The sequence below is a fragment of the Rutilus rutilus genome, assembly GCF_951802725.1.
Source record: "Rutilus rutilus genome assembly, chromosome: 10".
NCBI lineage: Eukaryota > Metazoa > Chordata > Actinopteri > Cypriniformes > Leuciscidae > Rutilus > Rutilus rutilus.
The window spans coordinates 29,072,391-29,091,078 of NC_140215.1; the positions used below are offsets into that span (position 1 = coordinate 29,072,391).

An 18,688-nucleotide genomic window follows, 5' to 3' on the forward strand; every position below is an offset into this window, starting at 1 on the left:
CTTGCCCCGTACATACTGTACAGTCAACAGAGCAGGTCCTGCCCACCTGTATGGGAAAACAAATTCTGTTCGGTTCTGTGGGAAAATTAAGTGGGATTTCTGATAGAGTCGGCCACTTTAATTTACTGTGAACAGACTAAACAGACTTTAAAGGAATAGTTCACTTAAAAATGAAAATTCTGTCATCATTTACTCACCCTCAAGTTGTTCCAAACCTGAATGATTTTTTTTTTCTTCCGTTAAACACAAAAGAAGATATTTTGACGAAGATGTATATATATCATAGAAGATATATGGACCAAAAAATACTATGGAAGTCAATGGGGTTCATCAACTGTTTGTTTACTGACATTCTTCAAAATATCTTCTTTTGTGAAAGAAATTCATACAGGTTTTAAACGACTTGAGGGTGAGTAAATGATGACAGAATTTGAAGTGAACTATTCCTTTAAGTTATTGTGTACTTCAAATAGAGCAAAATAATACATTAATACATTACAATACAATACATAATATTTTTTTTCCATTTTACCAGTCACTTAAATAAAATAAGCTTAAAGAGTGCATCTAAACATGTATTTCTGCATGATTTTGGCGATTTAAAAAAAGAAAAAAGAAAAATAATCAAGTGTAAAATAAATGATGTAACATCCATAAGTGAGATGCATGTCAATCGCTTTGTTTCACCACAATACCGCAGAACTGAAACCATTTCAAGTATTGCTTGACATTTTAGTGTTGATGTTTTAACATAAATTCAGCATATTTTAGCTGGAACAGTTTGATGACAATTGATAAAGTATATATTGATATTGCTATAAATTAATACTATTGGATACTACCACGTCATCTGTTGTGGTTTTCGTATACTGGAAAAGCAACCTATTAGCCCAAAGTTGCTGAATAATTGTACCTTAAATAAAGTCTGGCACTGATACAGTTTACATGTGATACACGATCTCTTTTCACGATCTAATTTTAACTTCTCTTTTTAAATTGAATGTGGAAAAAAATCTATGACTTTTATTGACTGTGGAACCATCAATATGCAAATGAGTCCCCGCCTCCACTCAATCACACCAGCTCGCACTCACTGATCCACTCGGTCACAGTGACAAGTGGAAACATTGGCTTAATTCAGCCGTATACTGTATGTTTGAACCAGAAACTGATTCAGAAGAAGGAGAGGAAGAGCGAATACAGATTATGCAAATTCGCCCCGCCTCCACTCACTCATACAGACTCGTCTAAAAGTGGATGTATGAGAATGGTAATGCGTTTTATGTATCGCTCTCTACAACGTAGGACACAAAACAGTAATGAATATGATTAGCCTTTAAATTGACTACGTTATCAAACAGCTAATAATGTTACACAAACCATGTTCCCATTCACTAACTCAGAGTCAGACATATTGGACAGATGCCTTCTAAAAATCTGCATTCTTAGAAACGCTTTGAACATCATAGAAATCCCCGTCCTGCACGTTTACTGGATTGGTCACATGTTTATAACGGTAGGAAACTGCTTTTTTGAGACTGTCTTTGGTAATCTGCAGTTTTAAGGGGAAAAAATACTCAGCAATAGTGTTGACTGATGAATTTTCAAATGGTTTGACTTAAAGCTAATTAAAAACACCACATAGACATATAAACAACATTAAAAACTTGATTTTCATCACTTTAACATAATTTGCTACATATATTTATATATTTAAAAAGTTTAAATATGAATACATTATTCAATTACACATACATTGTTTTATTCATTTAAATGTAACTTTTATTAAACTGACTTATGATTGCTTTAAGCCATTTCAGAAATCTCTCTTAATTTTCTCTATAGAAATGAACGTGTAATATTGTAACCAGGATTTGCTTCTCCTCACTCTAATTCACTGTTGCTGACTTTAGCTGTTCCACAAACATATATGATACACTGAGGGCATCTTGTAGCAGCTGTGGGTGTATTAGACAAGCAGGACGTCCTGGATTAGAGGAGCAACAGTGACTTTCTCACGCTGACTTGATGCGGTTTGCCGTTGGGCTCGTTCTGCTCTCTGATGCTCTCAAGCAAATGTTGATCAAACCCCCAGTTTGAGGGTCAAACCTCCAGATAAACGAAACAGCACAGTGCACTGAATGAGTATTAATGCGTGTTTATTCAGATGACACTGTTTCAAGTCTGGCCTGCAACTTTCTTGTAATTTATGTTTCTTGGTCTCGACATCTAATCAGTGTTATATGATGTTCTTACTGTGTTTATCGTGAGCATTCATCCTGGGTGACTCCAGGATTTTTATTTCGGTCCGGGTCTGGAAGATTTTCAGAGCTAAAGCTGTTCTTTCATGTATTTGGCCTGGTCTTCAAATATGAGATCTTCTCTGTTAAAACTGTTACTGTAGAGAGTGATGGAAACATTCCCAGACTCCAGCTGGCAGAGAGTCTTCTCTTCTAGGATCTGTGCCATCTCCTCATTCTCTCAGTCTGGCGACCGTCTCGTTCCCTTGCTTCATTTTGTTACTCCTCCCTCAGGTCCTTTATTTCTCCCTTCATCATAGTGCTCATATTTTCTGCTCTCTCACACTGTTTCAATCGTCTGTGTGTCACGGCCTCAGTCGGAGGCCTATTGTGCAGCATTCCTGTTCCCAGACGGAGTGAGCACTCCGTGAGTTAGCTAGTGTTGCCCCCCCCCCCCTCTCTTTACATGAGTTACGAGAAGCCCTCTGACAGTGATGCGGTTTCTCCTGCTGATGTGGCGGCCGTCACACATCCAAATATAATCAAAGGGCTGATGCTGGCAACATCATAGCTCTCAGTTACATTACATTACTACGATGTGAAACATCACATTCCTCTGAGCTTGTTGATTGAAAGCACATTGTAAACATCAGGCAGGATACGCTCATTACATGAATTTGATTGAACTCATTGTCTATGGAGCACAACAGTGACCGGCCACTTTTTCAGCAGCTTTGATTCTATTACGAAAGTATTTTTCCCATCATTTTCTTCATAGGCCTCTAAAAACTTTGGTCCTTGGTAAAGTGTAAATTTCATATGTTAATAGTTGAAAATTCTGTCATCATTTATTCACCATCAAGTTGTTCCAAACCTGTATGAGTTTCTTTTGTCTGTTGAACACAAAAGAAGATATTTTGAAGAACGTTGGTAACCAGACAGTTGACGGTACCCATTGACTTCCATAGATTTTTTTTTTTTTTTTTTTTTTGCCAACTGTCTGGTTACCGACGTTCTTCAAAATATCTTCTTTTGTGTTCAACAGACAAAAGAAACTCATACAGGTTTGGAACAACATAAGCGTGAGTAAATTATGACAGAATTTGAAGTGAATTCCTTTAAGTTATTGTGTACTTCAAATAGAGCAAAATAATAAATAAAAAAATATTTTTTTTCCATCTTACCAGTCGCTTAAATAAAATAAGCTTAAAGAGTGCATCTAAACGTGTATTTCTGCATGATTTTGCCGATTTAAAAAATAAATAAATAAAATAATCAAGTGTAAAATACCTTTTTGGGTGAATTAACCTTCTAAGTGTAAAATGCATATATTTAGTGTGAAAGTGTTCAATTCATATATTTGTAAAGGACACATTTTTTTGTAAATTGCATAATTCAGTGTACAAGTTTAAAATGCATATATTTAGTGTGAAAGTGTAAAATCCATATATTTATAAAATGCATATATGTATAAAAGTGTCAAATGTGTATGTGAAGAGTTCAGATGCAAAAGCCTCTAAGTGCCATCTGAAAATTTCTTCTAGAATGATCATTTTTATCAAGCTTGTATATTTAAGTTCAATAATTTCACTTAAATGGCAATGCAAATGACCTATTAATTGTCATTTAAGTGAAATTACTTAACTTAAATATACAAGCTTTATAAAAATGATCATTCTAGAAGAAAATTTCAGATGGCACTTAGAGGCTTTTGCATCTGAACTCTTCATATATATGGCCAGATTTACTAACAGCTTGTGCCAGCGCAAACACTCTTTTGGCTTTGAAAAATCTACTGTCAGGATTTACTAAAGACACGCAGTGAAAAATTAACACTGAAAAAGGTTATTTTTGCAGCTGATCTTATTGCTTATGCGTTTGTAAGAGTTTCCCTTTCAAACACAATATTTATGGGAGGAGAGTATTTAAATGAATCATGCAAGGTGATTTACTAAGGTTTGCGCTGGTCAATTTACTGGTATTTGCGCTCTTATTTAACGCCTGAAAAAAGCATGTTTTAAACCAGACACTTAATTCGCGCTGCTCTTGGTAGATTGTGTTGGTCATTATGGAAATGATCCGGCCGAGTCTGTGTTTTTTAATTTGCGCATTGTCAGTAGATCACGAGCAGAACTCCCATCTGAGCTTTTATGGAATTGCGCCCTCACGCTTATTTGCCCTGTTTAGTAAACCTGGCCCTTAGTGTAAAATTCATAGATTTGTCAAATGCATATATTTATGAAAGTGTAAAATGTGTACATTTAGTGCAAAATTCATATATTTAGTGTAAAAGTGTAAAATGCACATATTTAGTGTAGAATTTATATATTCAGTTTACTGCAGGCTATATAAGTGTAGTTTTATGAAGGAGAATATGTGACCATCTGTTCACACCTGGTCTACAAAATCATGTTGCTACAGATAAACCGAACCACAGCTCCTTAACCTTTTGAAAGAGTCTATTATGACTTCATACCAAGCTGTCAATCATTTTGCCCCAATATCTGAGAACAGCACATCACAACTTTCCATAATTAAATGTCCTGGATTAAAGTTTTTTTCCACTCTTATGTCAGAGATCTGGAATTTTGTTTTTGTACCTGTACAGTGTGTATGTATATACGATATATTTGTCTAGGCAGTGAGGTCCTGTCCACTAAATTGGATGTACATCATTCTGACCACACATGACGGTCGTGACAGAGTTCAGTCATGCGAGGAATGTGTGAGCCTGACGTCAGCGCCGCTCACTGATCCTGCTCCATACATGTCCGTCTGTCTGCATTTATGGATGTATTTATAAAGTGATCAGAGCAGCAGATGTGTGCAGTATCAGTGATGCAGAATATAGATATGATGTGTGTCAGATGGGAAATGAGTGGACGCTTTGAGTCACCCCTTACAGACACATCACAAACCATTCAGTCATGACGAGAGAGAACGCAGCTGAAAACATCCATCATATAATACTGTCTCAAACCTGATACAGTGTTAGTTAGATACTATTAAAGACTAACCTAATACGATATTAAAAAAATAACATATTAATGAATAAATCCGCCCAATCTAGCAACACTGACTGTTTTTCACATAATATAATAGTAGGGAAGTATTTGATTTCGTCCCTTGCTTTGTTCCTGAATGAATTAGCCATTTGAACAAATCGTTTGAATGAATGACTGAATGAATCGCTCACTTGACTCCACCTACTGCCAGTTTTAGTTTCATATTTGGACTATTCATTTTTTTATCATTTCATATTACAATATTCATTACTCATTTTAAAACCATTAATCTCACAGCATGCTATTCTAATTGTTGTGTAAATGCTTTAATGAGTTGAATAACACTTAAGATGCAGCTTCTGAAACAAATATGTTTGAAAAAGTTTGAGTAATAAATTCTATGTTGAATCAAATATTACTTTTTTACGTAATAAGTTCTTTTTTTCTCATGCAACAATAATGACTTGAAATGATCTTTTGGGGGTAATTTCTCTGCCAAAATTGATGTGTGATTAATTTGTGATTAATTTGATTAAATAATTGGCATATCATGTAATAAATTAGATTAAAAAACGTAATCAATATTATATACAGTAGTCAAACATTTGAAGTGGATCAAAACCTTTCATCAAAGTTATACATGAATTTTGAACAATACCCGTTCTTGTCTTAGGACGACTTTGATGAGCCTTTTTGATCCACTTCAAATGTTGACTACTGTATATATATGTAAATACTGTAGCAAAGTTAGTTGTTCAGGGAAGGAGGAGGCGGGAACCCGCGGACGTTCAAACACACTTTAATCATATAAAATAAACAAACAGCAAAACGAAAGTAAAGCGGCCGCCCCGTACAGACGACTGCTGCATATAAACATAACACATAAACAAAACACAACGTCCAGGCCTGGTCCTCTCTCTTCCTTCACTGTCATCACTCCTCCTTTTATCCATCCGGAGCTCCTCCGTGAGACACTCGAGGCTGGTGTGACGCACAGATGACACTCATTAGCAATTACGCTACCGGCCTCGCTCTGTTCCCACAGCTCTCGGCCCCGCCGTGCTTGACACATATATATTTTTTACTCTTTCTAATTTTAATGTCATGACATTTAATGCTAACTGAGGCCTATAGAGTCTGAGATCTAGCTCCTGGGAAGATTGGCAACTGTCTTGAATGTTTTTTCTACTTGTGAATTATTGTCCTCGCTGTACAATGATGTTTGGAAATGGCCTTGTAACCCTTCCTAAATTGATAGGCAACAACAATTGGTTCTCTAAGATCACTGCTGATGTTTTTCCTCCTTGGCGTTGTGTTAACACACACCTGGATGCTCTACAAACGTGAAGTGCCAAAACGTCTGTTTTTATAGAAGTGGTTACACTTGCTGATGATCAGTTAATCAAAGACATTTGATTAGCAGTGACTGACTGCTACTTACCCTCTTAATTCCTATGGAAACAGTAAGTGTGTACTTCACACATGGCTACTTCATTTTGGCCTAGTTTTTGTTGAATAAACTATGACACGGTTTAATATGTCTTATGTGGTTGTTCATCTGAGGTTGTATTTACCTAATTTTAAGATCTGCCAAAGACCAGATGATTTTTTATGTCCTGACACGTAAAACCATAGAATTCAAAAGGGTGTTCTTTCTTTTTCACATGACTATATATATATATTTTTTTTATTTATTTTGTACATACTGTAAAAACATTCAAATTGTGAAATACTATTACTTTTTGAAATATCTGTTTTCTTTTTTTATATATATTTTAAAATGTCATTTATTCAGCATCATTACTCCAGTCTTCAGTCTCATGATCCTTCAGAAATGCTGATTTGGTGCTTAAGAAACATCTCTTAAAATGATCAATGTTTAAAACATTGTGCTGCTTAATATTTTTTATATACATTTTAGGGTATTTTACTGTAATTTTTGATCAATGTATCCTTGCTGAATAGAAATATTAATTTCTTTCAAAAAATTTGCACGAATAAAAATAAAGTTTGAATGGAATCTGAATCAGAAGTTGTTCAGGTTTTTCTGCAAACGAATAATACTCAGTGTTAAAGGTTTAGAGTGTCTGCAGAATGTTAAGATTAGAAGTGTAGATCACCATGTAAGTGTGTGATATGCATGTGTTTGTGTAAGGTATAACATACAGTATAATGTATCTGGAGCTGGTCATGTGATCGAGGGTCACATCTTGACGCTGGTGCCTCTGTGTCATCTATGTAACAGACCATGTCATCGCTTCAGTCTGACCAGGGCCAATTTGACCAGTATTTAATGTATGAATTTAGTCAGCTCAGTAAATGCCACAGCTTGCTTTACATTTACTGCTTGCATTTACAAGAAGATTTTACTGCTTTGACATTTATCTGTTGACATTTTGTGACATCAACATTTAAAGGACCATCTCTTCCTCTTCTGCTTTGAATTTGAATTCAGGCTGGGTTGTATGGTTGTATATATTCTTCTGTTCAACAATAGAAATGTGTCCAGAGATATCATAAAAGTTGTTGCAGTTTCCACAAAAAAAATAAGTAGCACAACTGTTTTCAACATTGATAATAATAAGAAATGTTTCTTGAGCAGCAAATCAGCATATTATAATGATTTCTGAAGGATCATGTGGCAGTGAAGACTGGAGTAATGATGATGAAAATTCAGCTTTGCATCACAGGAATAAATTTAATTTCAAAATATGTAAAACAGTTATTTTTAAATTGAAATAATATTTCACAGCATTGCTGTTTTTACTCGATTTAAAAAAAAAATCTAATAAATGCATCATTGGTGAGCAGAAAAAGAGACCAATGAAGAGCAATGTCGCAACTTCAATTAAATGAACGACTAAATTAAAGTGGCTTCAATTTTAGTTCATCTAATCAGAATTTTTTAAAAACATTTTTAAAACAATATTACAACATTGTCTGCAAGATTTTGGGCATTTTGCCCAACACTAGTTCTAGTATATTGACAGTCATCTCATGTCCGAGCCAAAAGTGTTGCTCTGTTCGCCCCTGTACAGTTATATCATATTCTTGATCTACTGTACAACAGTTCTTCTGATATCAACTTCTTGTGGTATATATGCAGGGTGTGTAAAGCAGAACTGTGAAACCCATGAGACCAAGTAAAAGCTCAGCGCTGATGTAATGAAGGGGTTTGTGGGTTTGGTGGGCCTCCTGTGGTCAGCAGCCAGTACAGCGAGTCTGACTGCATTGTCCTGCTCTCTGTGTGGGTCTGCGAGGGAACACAGCCTGGGACATTTCATTTCAGAGACAACCTCAAAACACGGGCATTCCTCACATTCCAGCCCGGGCTCCTGCTCTGCCCACTGGGGCGCTATAAGGCCAGCGAGGCACTCATCCTAGACATGGGCCAGGCTACTTCTATCTGGAGGCTGAGGAGTCAGAACTCATTCCATCCACTTCAGAACACGAGTCTTGTTTCAGATTTCATGTTAATGACTATAAGGAAGTCTATAAGGAAGGGAATGAACTATATAAGTACAGTTGGCAAAACTTTATGGTAAAGCATTATTTCCAGTTCTGTTTGCATGTGTGAAAGTGTGTACTTATTGAAGTTTGCTTAGACGTGTGAGCATTTGTTTTATATTCACGTGGTTGCTAGCAAAATTTGTCCTACATAAATACACATTGAATTGGATAAAAGGCTTAATTTAGAGGTGTGCCCCACTTTTGCATCTCCAGTTAGCTATGATGACCCATTTACTTTAGGCTTGTTACGTCAAGATCGTTCCATAATTTAAGTCTTCTGTACATATAGTGACCTGCTGCACACTGTCTTCTTACTTCAGCCACACTTAAATCTTTGCGTTATTTAACAAAATATTATATTGTGTCATTAAAGAAATGTAGTAAATTGCATTGTATACATTTTTATATAGTACTCACTGTACATACAAAATGAAGACATTTTGGATCATAATGATAGTTAATGTGATTCTCTACACCCATAGTTGCTCTGCTAGGACACCTGTGTGAACTTGAGGAGAACTGACTAAGTCTTAATCAGCTCCCTAGTTCATTAGTCTGAGCACTGATCAGGGAGTCGGCCATCTCAATCGCGAAATCTTTTCAGTGCACTGAAATGTTCGCTCCCTAAAAAGTCCCACAGTGCACTGTGAAAACCAGGGAGCATCAATGCTCACTATGTTCCCTTACCGGAAATTCACAAGTACAATTAGTACAATGAACTCATTGTCATGTTCAAGAAACCAATTTGAAATGATTCGAGCTTTGTGACATGGTGCATTATCCTGCTGGAAGTAGCCATCAGAGGATGGGTACATGGTGGTCATAAAGGGATGGACATGGTCAGAAACAGTGCTCAGGTAGGCCGTGGCATTTAAACGATGCCCAATTGGCACTAAGGGGCCTAAAGTGTGCCAAGAAAACATCCCCCACACCATTACATGACCACCACCAGCCTGCACAGTGGTAACAAGGCATGATGGATCCATGTTCTCATTCTGTTTACGCCAAATTCTGACTCTACCATCTGAATGTCTCAACAGAAATCGAGACTCATCAGACCAGGCAACATTTTTCCAGTCTTCAACTGTCCAATTTTGGTGGGCTCGTGCAAATTGTAGCCTCTTTTTCCTATTTGTAGTGGAGATGAGTGGTACCCGGTGGGGTCTTCTGCTGTTGTAGCCCATCCGCCTCAAGGTTGTGCGTGTTGTGGCTTCACAAATGCTTTGCTGCATACCTCGGTTGTAACGAGTGGTTATTTCAGTCAAAGTTGCTCTTCTATCAGCTTGAATCAGTCGGCCCATTCTCCTCTGACCTCTAGCATCAATAAGGCATTTTCGCCCACAGGACTGCCGCATACTGGATGTGTTTCCCTTTTCACACCATTCTTTGTAAACCCCAGAAGTTGTGCGTGAAAATCCCAGTAACTGAGCAGATTGTGAAATACTCAGACCGGCCCGTCTGGCACCAACAACCATGCCACGCTCAAAATTGCTTAAATCACCTTTCTTTCCCATTCTGACATTCAGTTTGGAGTTCAGGAGATTGTCTTGACCAGGACCACACCCCTAAATGCATTGAAGCAACTGCCATGTGATTGGTTGATTAGATAATTGCATTAATGAGAAATTGAACAGGTGTTCCTAATAATTCTTTAGGTGAGTGTATATGCACTTATTATCGACAATTGATTAACAGACATGAAGGAAAAGGCCAAATTAAATTAGTTTTGTTGTAAGGTTTTAGGTGGCCATCGTTTGTTTTCAGTTTGGAATTTTCTCTCTAATGCAATGAATTTCATATACATATTCCAGTTTAGCATATGGAGGATGATCATCCACTGTACTCATCTCAATCGCTGTGTCAGTGTCTTTATTCTCTTCGTTTTCTTCTTCTTTATCTGTCTGCCTGCCCACCTGTCTAGCTGTCTGTCATCAAACTGCCCTAATGGCTGCTGATCTGGGGTGTGTTTCCCGTACAACAATGTAACTCGCTGCTGAACTACCATAGTACGATGCACTGTTGAAGAAATCAACTATCTAATCACGACTGTTTCCCGAAACCGTATTGTCGCATATTGGTCGTTGAACCACGTTGGTTAATGATGTCACGCACGTGGTGGAGTAATAACTTCTTTTAATTAATCTGTTTGAGATCGAATTAATGATAGATGTTTTGCTATAAATTATGGACATGGCATCTGAGGACTATTTCAAAATTTTCTCAGTTATTTTGCTTTATTTCTAGATTTAATCATAGGTTTGTTCTTGCGTACTAGAGCACGTACGCACATGCGCACTCTTCAAAAACGGTGCTTTAAATCTCTTTGCAAACTAAAAGACGTAAATGACATTTGTATGTATTCTAAATAAAAGATACAGATGTCAGCTTGCTTATTTGGCTCAAGATAAGGATTTAGGATCCTCCCTAAAGGATTTTAAGGAAGGTCCACATGTCATGCAAACAAAAACTCTGCTTCTAACCACAGCTCGAGACCTTTCGTTCCAAACACACAACTTTGCGATGCTGTTTGCGAATGTTCATTAGAACTATGGTTTCTGGAAACACTGACTCTTTGAACTATGCTGATAACGACAGACCTTGCGACCATATGGCTAACAAAGCTTTTGGGAAACGCACTCCTGTCTGTCTGTCTGCCCTAATGTCTGCTGACCTGTCTCTCTGTCTGTCTGCCCTAATGTCTGCTAAACTCTCTGTCTGTCTGTCTCTCTGTCTGTCTGTCTGTATGCCGACCTGTCTCTCTTTCTCTCTGCCCTATATGTCTGCTAAACTCTCTGTCTGTCTGTCTGTCTGTCTGTCTGTCTGTCTGTCTGTCTGTCTGTCTGTCTGTCTGTCTGTCTGCCCTAATGTCTGCTGACCTGTCTCTCTGTCTGTCTGCCCTAATGTCTGCTAAACTCTCTGTCTGTCTGTCTGTCTGTCTGTCTGTCTGTCTGTCTGTCTGTCTGCCCTAATATCTGCTAAACACTCTGTCTGTCTGTCTGTCTGTCTGTATGTATGTCTGCCCTAATGTCTGCTAAACTCTCTGTCTGTCTGTCTGTCTGCCCTAATGTCTGCTAAACTCTCTGTCTGTCTGTCTGTCTGTCTGTCTGTCTGTCTGCCCTAATATCTGCTAAACTCTCTGTCTGTCTGTCTGTATGTCTGCCCTAATGTCTGCTAAACTCTCTGTCTGTCTGTCTGTCTGTCTGTCTGTCTGTCTGTCTGCCCTAATGTCTGCTAAACTCTCTGTCTGTCTGTCTGTCTGTCTGTCTGTCTGTCTGTCTGTCTGTCTGTCTGTCTGTCTGTCTGCCCTAATGTCTGCTAAACTCTCTGTCTGTCTGTCTGTCTGTCTGTCTGCCCTAATGTCTGCTAAACTCTCTGTCTGTCTGTCTGTCTGTCTGTCTGTCTGTCTGCCCTAATGTCTGCTAAACTCTCTGTCTGTCTGTCTGTCTGTCTGTCTGTCTGCCCTAATATCTGCTAAACTCTCTGTCTGTCTGTCTGTCTGTCTGTCTGTCTGTCTGTCTGCCCTAATGTCTGCTAAACTCTCTGTCTGTCTGTCTGTCTGTCTGTCTGTCTGTCTGTCTGTCTGTCTGTCTGCCCTAATGTCTGCTAAACTCTCTGTCTGTCTGTCTGTCTGTCTGTCTGCCCTAATGTCTGCTAAACTCTCTGTCTGTCTGTCTGTCTGTCTGTCTGTCTGTCTGTCTGTCTGCCCTAATGTCTGCTAAACTCTCTGTCTGTCTGTCTGTCTGTCTGTCTGTCTGTCTGTCTGTCTGTCTGTCTTTCTGCCCTAATGTCTGCTGACCTGTCTGTCTGTCTGTCTGCCCTAATATCTGCTAAACTCTCTGTTTGTCTGTCTTATCTGTATATATGATTGTTTTTCTGTATGTCTGTCTATCTATCTATAGATCTGTCTGTCTGCCCACATGTCTGTCTGTCTTTTTGTCTGTGTATCTTTCTGATTTTCAAAACTGTCTGTCTGTGTGTCTGTCTACTGTTTTTAATCTGTAATGTCAGTAGGGTGTTGTGATAATGCTTGTGTCTCATCTTTGTGCTGTCAAATCCTGGCTAATCTGAAGCCACGTTGCACACAGACGCATAAATCTCCTTATCATAAACAGGACTGTCACTGATCTTCCGTAGAGATGGGAAGTAATGTTTTTTTTCTTTTACATCAGTTTGGCAGGGTATATAGGGTACACGTTTTTATACAGATATCTACAATGGCTTGTTATTTGTTGAAATGCATCTTGCTGGTGTGGCATTTATGTACAGTGAGGAAAATAAGTATTTGAACACCCTGCTATTTTGCAAGTTCTCCCACTTAGAAATCATGGAGGGGTCTGAAATGGTCATCGTAGGTGCATGTCCACTGTGAGAGACATAATCTAAAAAAAAAAAAAAATCCAGAAATCACAATGTATGATTTTTTAACTATTTATTTGTATGATACAGCTGCAAATAAGTATTTGAACACCTGAGAAAATCAATGTTAATATTTGGTACAGTAGCCTTTGTTTGCAATTACAGAGGTCAAACGTTTCCTGTAGTTTTTCACCAGGTTTGCACACACTGCAGGAGGGATTTTGGCCCACTCCTCCACACAGATCTTCTCTAGATCAGTCAGGTTTCTGGGCTGTCGCTGAGAAACACGGAGTTTGAGCTCCCTCCAAAGATTCTCTATTGGGTTTAGGTCTGGAGACTGGCTAGGCCACGCCAGAACCTTGATATGCTTCTTACAGAGCCACTCCTTGGTTATCCTGGCTGTGTGCTTCGGGTCATTGTCATGTTGGAAGACCCAGCCTCGACCCATCTTCAATGCTCTAACTGAGGGAAGGAGGTTGTTCCCCAAAATCTCGCAATACATGGCCCCGGTCATCCTCTCCTTAATACAGTGCAGTCGCCCTGTCCCATATGCAGAAAAACACCCCCAAAGCATGATGCTACCACCCCCATGCTTCACAGTAGGGATGGTGTTCTTGGGATGGTACTCATCATTCTTCTTCCTCCAAACACGTTTAGTGGAATTATGACCAAATAGTTCTATTTTGGTCTCATCTGACCACATGACTTTCTCCCATGACTCCTCTGGATCATCCAAATGGTCATTGGCAAACTTAAGACAGGCCTTGACATGTGCTGGTTTAAGCAGGGGAACCTTCCGTGCCATGCATGATTTCAAACCATGACGTCTTAGTGTATTACCAACAGTAACCTTGGAAACGGTGGTCCCAGCTCTTTTCAGGTCATTGACCAGCTCCTCCCGTGTAGTTCTGGGCTGATTTCTCACCTTTCTTAGGATCATTGAGACCCCACGAGGTGAGATCTTGCATGGAGCCCCAGTCCGAGGGAGATTGACAGTCATGTTTAGCTTCTTCCATTTTCTAATGATTGCTCCAACAGTGGACCTTTTTTCACCAAGCTGCTTGGCAATTTCCCCGTAGCCCTTTCCAGCCTTGTGGAGGTGTACAATTTTGTCTCTAGTGTCTTTGGACAGCTCTTTTGTCTTGGCCATGTTAGTAGTTGGATTCTTACTGATTGTATGGGGTGGACAGGTGTCTTTATGCAGCTAACGACCTCAAACAGGTGCATCTAATTTAGGATAATAAATGGAGTGGAGGTGGACATTTTAAAGGCAGACTAACAGGTCTTTGAGGGCCAGAATTCTAGCTGATAGACAGGTGTTCAAATACTTATTTGCAGCTGTATCATACAAATAAATAGTTAAAAAATCATATATTGTGATTTCTGGATTTTTTTTTTTAGATTATGTCTCTTACAGTGGACATGCACCTACGATGACAATTTCAGACCCCTCCATGATTTCCAAGTGGGAGAACTTGCAAAATAGCAGGGTGTTCAAATACTTATTTTCCTCACTGTACATGTTATTGGCAAATCTTTAAGCCACGTTCATCGTGAACATCTGTAAGCCATATCGCTTCCTAATACACACTCAGACACTTTGTCTTTCTCACACACACACACTTTGTTGTGAAATACTGAAAGCGCATGACCTCATATCAGATTAAGTGTGTGTGTAGGTGTCAAAAGAGCCTTGAGTATAATCTTACACTCACAGTGAATATTTAAACTGGAGGAATTTATTGTTATATTGGACCAATTCCAGAAATGAAATGAAGATGCTGACTATGATCTTGTTATCTCTCCGTTCTATTTAAAATGAAAACCTGACAGACATGTATTTAAAGGTGAATTTACAGGAATAATTTACTCAAAAAAGAATGAAGGTCAAGTTACCTAATATTTTAAGTGACATTAAACTTCACACACAGTCCTCTCTATGATATAATTTCCTGTTTTATATCTATTTTTCTCTATGCTTCTGCACTATTTTTAATTAATAAATAATGAATTTAAGAAAAAAAAAAAATACTGTATGCCATTCAGCCATACTCTGCAAAACATATTTTGTTTTCCACCAAAGAAAATAAGGAAGTCAAACGCATTTGAAATGGCATGAGGGTGACTAATTCGTTTTTGGATTAAATATTTAAGAATTAAAGGTTATTTCATGCAGCATTAAAACTTTCACCCTGCATGACTGATTTAACCCACTCGGACACAAAGGGCAGATCTTTCCTCTAGCTTCCAAAATAGTCTGTTTATTTCAACTGTTCCTTTCCGTATGACTTGGCAAAAACATTTCTGTTCATTCCCTACAAGTGTACTTCCTTTCAGTGTGCAGTGTAAAACGGGAAGTGTCTTAATAAGCTCAGTCTTCAAGTTCAGTGACCTTACGTGACCTTGCCCAGTCAAAGCATGCAGGATCGTTGCATAATGAGAATCGCCTTTTATATTAACAGGAGGGAAAGGGACGTTTTGAAACACTAAGTGTCTGTTCTCTCACTGTCCATCATTAAAAGAGTCCAACTGTGCTGCTATCTCTCTCAAAGACACAATCACACTTCAAAGTGCTACGTTCACAAGTATGAAGCGTTCATGGGAGGTTCTAGCAGTTATGTTCAGACTGTATTTGCACACAGCAGGAGGCTGTAAAGGAGTGTGTGGAGGTCATGAGAAAGCCACAACCCTCCAGATGGGTGCGTGGGTATTAAAGAGAGGCCCAGTGCTTTATGATATTAATGGACTGTGTCAAGGAAGATAAGAAGAGGGAGAGAATGCCACTAAATGAATGTAGAAACCTGCTTCAGAGAGCTTCAAGTCAACATTAGGAGACAAATATGTCTACACACACAGATAACACTTCAAAATCGGTTGAGATATCCAGATATCCCCCCATGAACCATGAGACGAGGCCTTGCTTAAAAGCAGTGATGTCTCATGTGACACTTATCCATTTATGTTGCATATTTGTGTTCTGCTGAGATTTTTCTTTCCATCTTTCTCATAAAGACATGGAGCAGGGACCCCCGCCCCAATACAAAATATGTCAAACAGATCTACATATTATTATAGCCTTTAATATTAATAGAAACCAACCACATTATGATAGTTATATTATGTTAAGACAGTAAATTAGAACTATGCACATTATTGTTGTTGCACATGCATCATTGTCTGTATATTACTTTTCATTGTTAAAATTGAGATTTATGCATGTTTTAATCTCAGTTATTAAAATTTACATTTACCTCCTGAATATTAGCTTCAAGTTGACTAAAAATTCACATTTTAATTTTACTGTCAAATGGACAATTAAATATTTACCTGAACTTTAGCTATAGGTTTGCTAAAACTTTACATTTTATTTTTTTACTGTGAGATGGACAATTAAGAATCAATCACTGAGGGTGCTTCTGAAAATATGAGGATATATAGCCTCGAAAACACGCAATAACATCTCTCTTTATAATCAGTAAAAAGCTGTCACTCATCTCAGTTCATCGCGATCTCATAAAGTTACGTTAAAATCAATGAAGGTGACTGCACAATGAATTTCCCGTAATGTCCACACTTTGTTTGCTATAATGAGAGGATTTACGAGCGTGCATGACTAAATCATCAAACACCTCTGATTGGCCAGTGCATTCAAGAGGTCAACAAACATGTCTGTGATTGGCCGATATTTCTGAAATTACTGATATTTCTCACCGCTGCAAACTAAGACACGTTGAGTGCAGGCACAAATACACACTGTAGCGTTTGCCAAATCTGTTTTGCCAATATGTCATATTGTTTGCCAATATGATTATAGTATCAACTGAGGTTCAAGTCAAGTCACATTTATTTATATAGCGCTTTTTACAATACCGATTGTTTCAGAGCAGCTTTACAGTGATAACAGGAAAATAATGCAACAAAGTTGTTTCCAGAAGAAAATAGCATCACAGTCCAGCTTAAGTAAGCTCAGTGATGTTTCATTTTTGTTGTAAAAAAGTTATTAATTTAGTTAATTTATGTATTTAGCCGCTCTGGAGAAAACCGTGATGTCATCGTCCAGCTCTGAGGGTGCCTAGCATTTGACTTTGTAATGTTTCTACCCATGTTTTAACAAAAAAATTATTTGTGATCAAACATTAATTGGTAGACCCCATAGGAGTCGTGGACCCCTGGTTGAAGACCCTTGATTTAAAAAGTTTAAAACTGACAGTCAACAAACTTCGCATTGTCAGTCAGTTTGTGACTTGATTCCTGGCAGCTCGGCATGAGAATCAACATTCATTTTTCAAGCATAATACATTGTTTCCTGCAATTGTGATTCCAGAGTAAATGTTTATGGCACATTAAAAAGTCTTCTTTTGTATAGAACTCACTTGCTTTACAGTGTAAAGCTGACTCTAGATGGGTAACTCTGTCTTGGATTTCATTTACCTCATAACCCTTTGACTGATTGTATCCCAAATGCATTTTTTTCCCACTTGGTAACAAGATAAAGATCAAATGGGTGAATGTTCAGATATTATTGACAGTGCTTTCTTTTTCAGATCACCATTCAGAGAGACAGTGGCCTAGATGTCAGCTCCCCCAAACATGGCAAGATTGACCCCAAAAATGCCCCTCATGTAGGGGGAAACCAGTGGGCTGGAGGCACAGGTACAGTCACATCCCATCAAAGTTGATATTTAGCTCATAGGTCATATTTAAACCTATGTATATTTAAAAAACTTAAAAACAAAAATAAATATATATATATATATATATATATATATATATATAAATATATATATATATTCCCCACAAATACCTACCTACCTAAACTTGAAAATGACTTATGACTTGAAGTGAATGATTGTTGTGATCTATTCACTACTACAATGAGTAATATATTGGATAAGTTCTTAACACAATGTAAAAGACCACAAAGAAAAGTGCAGCTCCCATGGGTGAGTGACTGTTAATAAAAAAAGGGATTTTGCTCTCATAACCTTTCTTAAAACCAGATATGACACAGACTTAATTTTATTTAAAGGATTACGAAATCAAGTAGTGAAAAACTGCGCAACTCAAAATCAAACTACTACATGAAAATGTTAGCTGATGCCAAAGGAAACAGTAAACTAATATGGAAACAAATAAATAGCTTAACTTAACTTAATGTTAATAAAAATTATAAATATGAATAAAAAATTGGAGAAAAAAAAACACTTCAGACCCTGCCCAAGTAGCCAATGAATTTAATCAGTATTTCATTCAATCTGTACATGATCTTGCTTCTAAATTTTCAGATGATGAGACAAACAGGAACAATATAGGTTTAATGTCTACAGCAGATGAGAACTCTTTTACCATCAGAGAAGAGGACCAGGCAGTGGTACTTAAAGCTATTTCAGACCTGAATACCACTCCATCCAGAGACATACAATATGGATGCAGTTTTCTTTAAAAAAATATGCCCGAATTATTACCCAGCCTCAGACTCACATTATTAATGTCTCCATGAAAACTGGAAAATGTTCAGATACCTGGAAAAAAACACTAGTTAGGCCTGTCTTTACGTCTGGGATACTGCAGATACCA

General features: G+C 37.8%; 1 protein-coding gene across 1 annotated transcript in view; it reads left to right on the forward strand.

Annotated features, from left to right (window-relative positions):
* Window positions 1–18,688, forward strand: part of vwa8 (von Willebrand factor A domain containing 8) — a 121,524-nt gene that overhangs the window by 68,797 nt on the left and 34,039 nt on the right. The window contains exon 38 of the mRNA XM_084421225.1: window positions 17,656–17,764. Within this exon, the coding sequence (XP_084277351.1) occupies window positions 17,656–17,764 (109 nt within the window). The remainder of the gene's footprint in view (window positions 1–17,655; window positions 17,765–18,688) is intronic.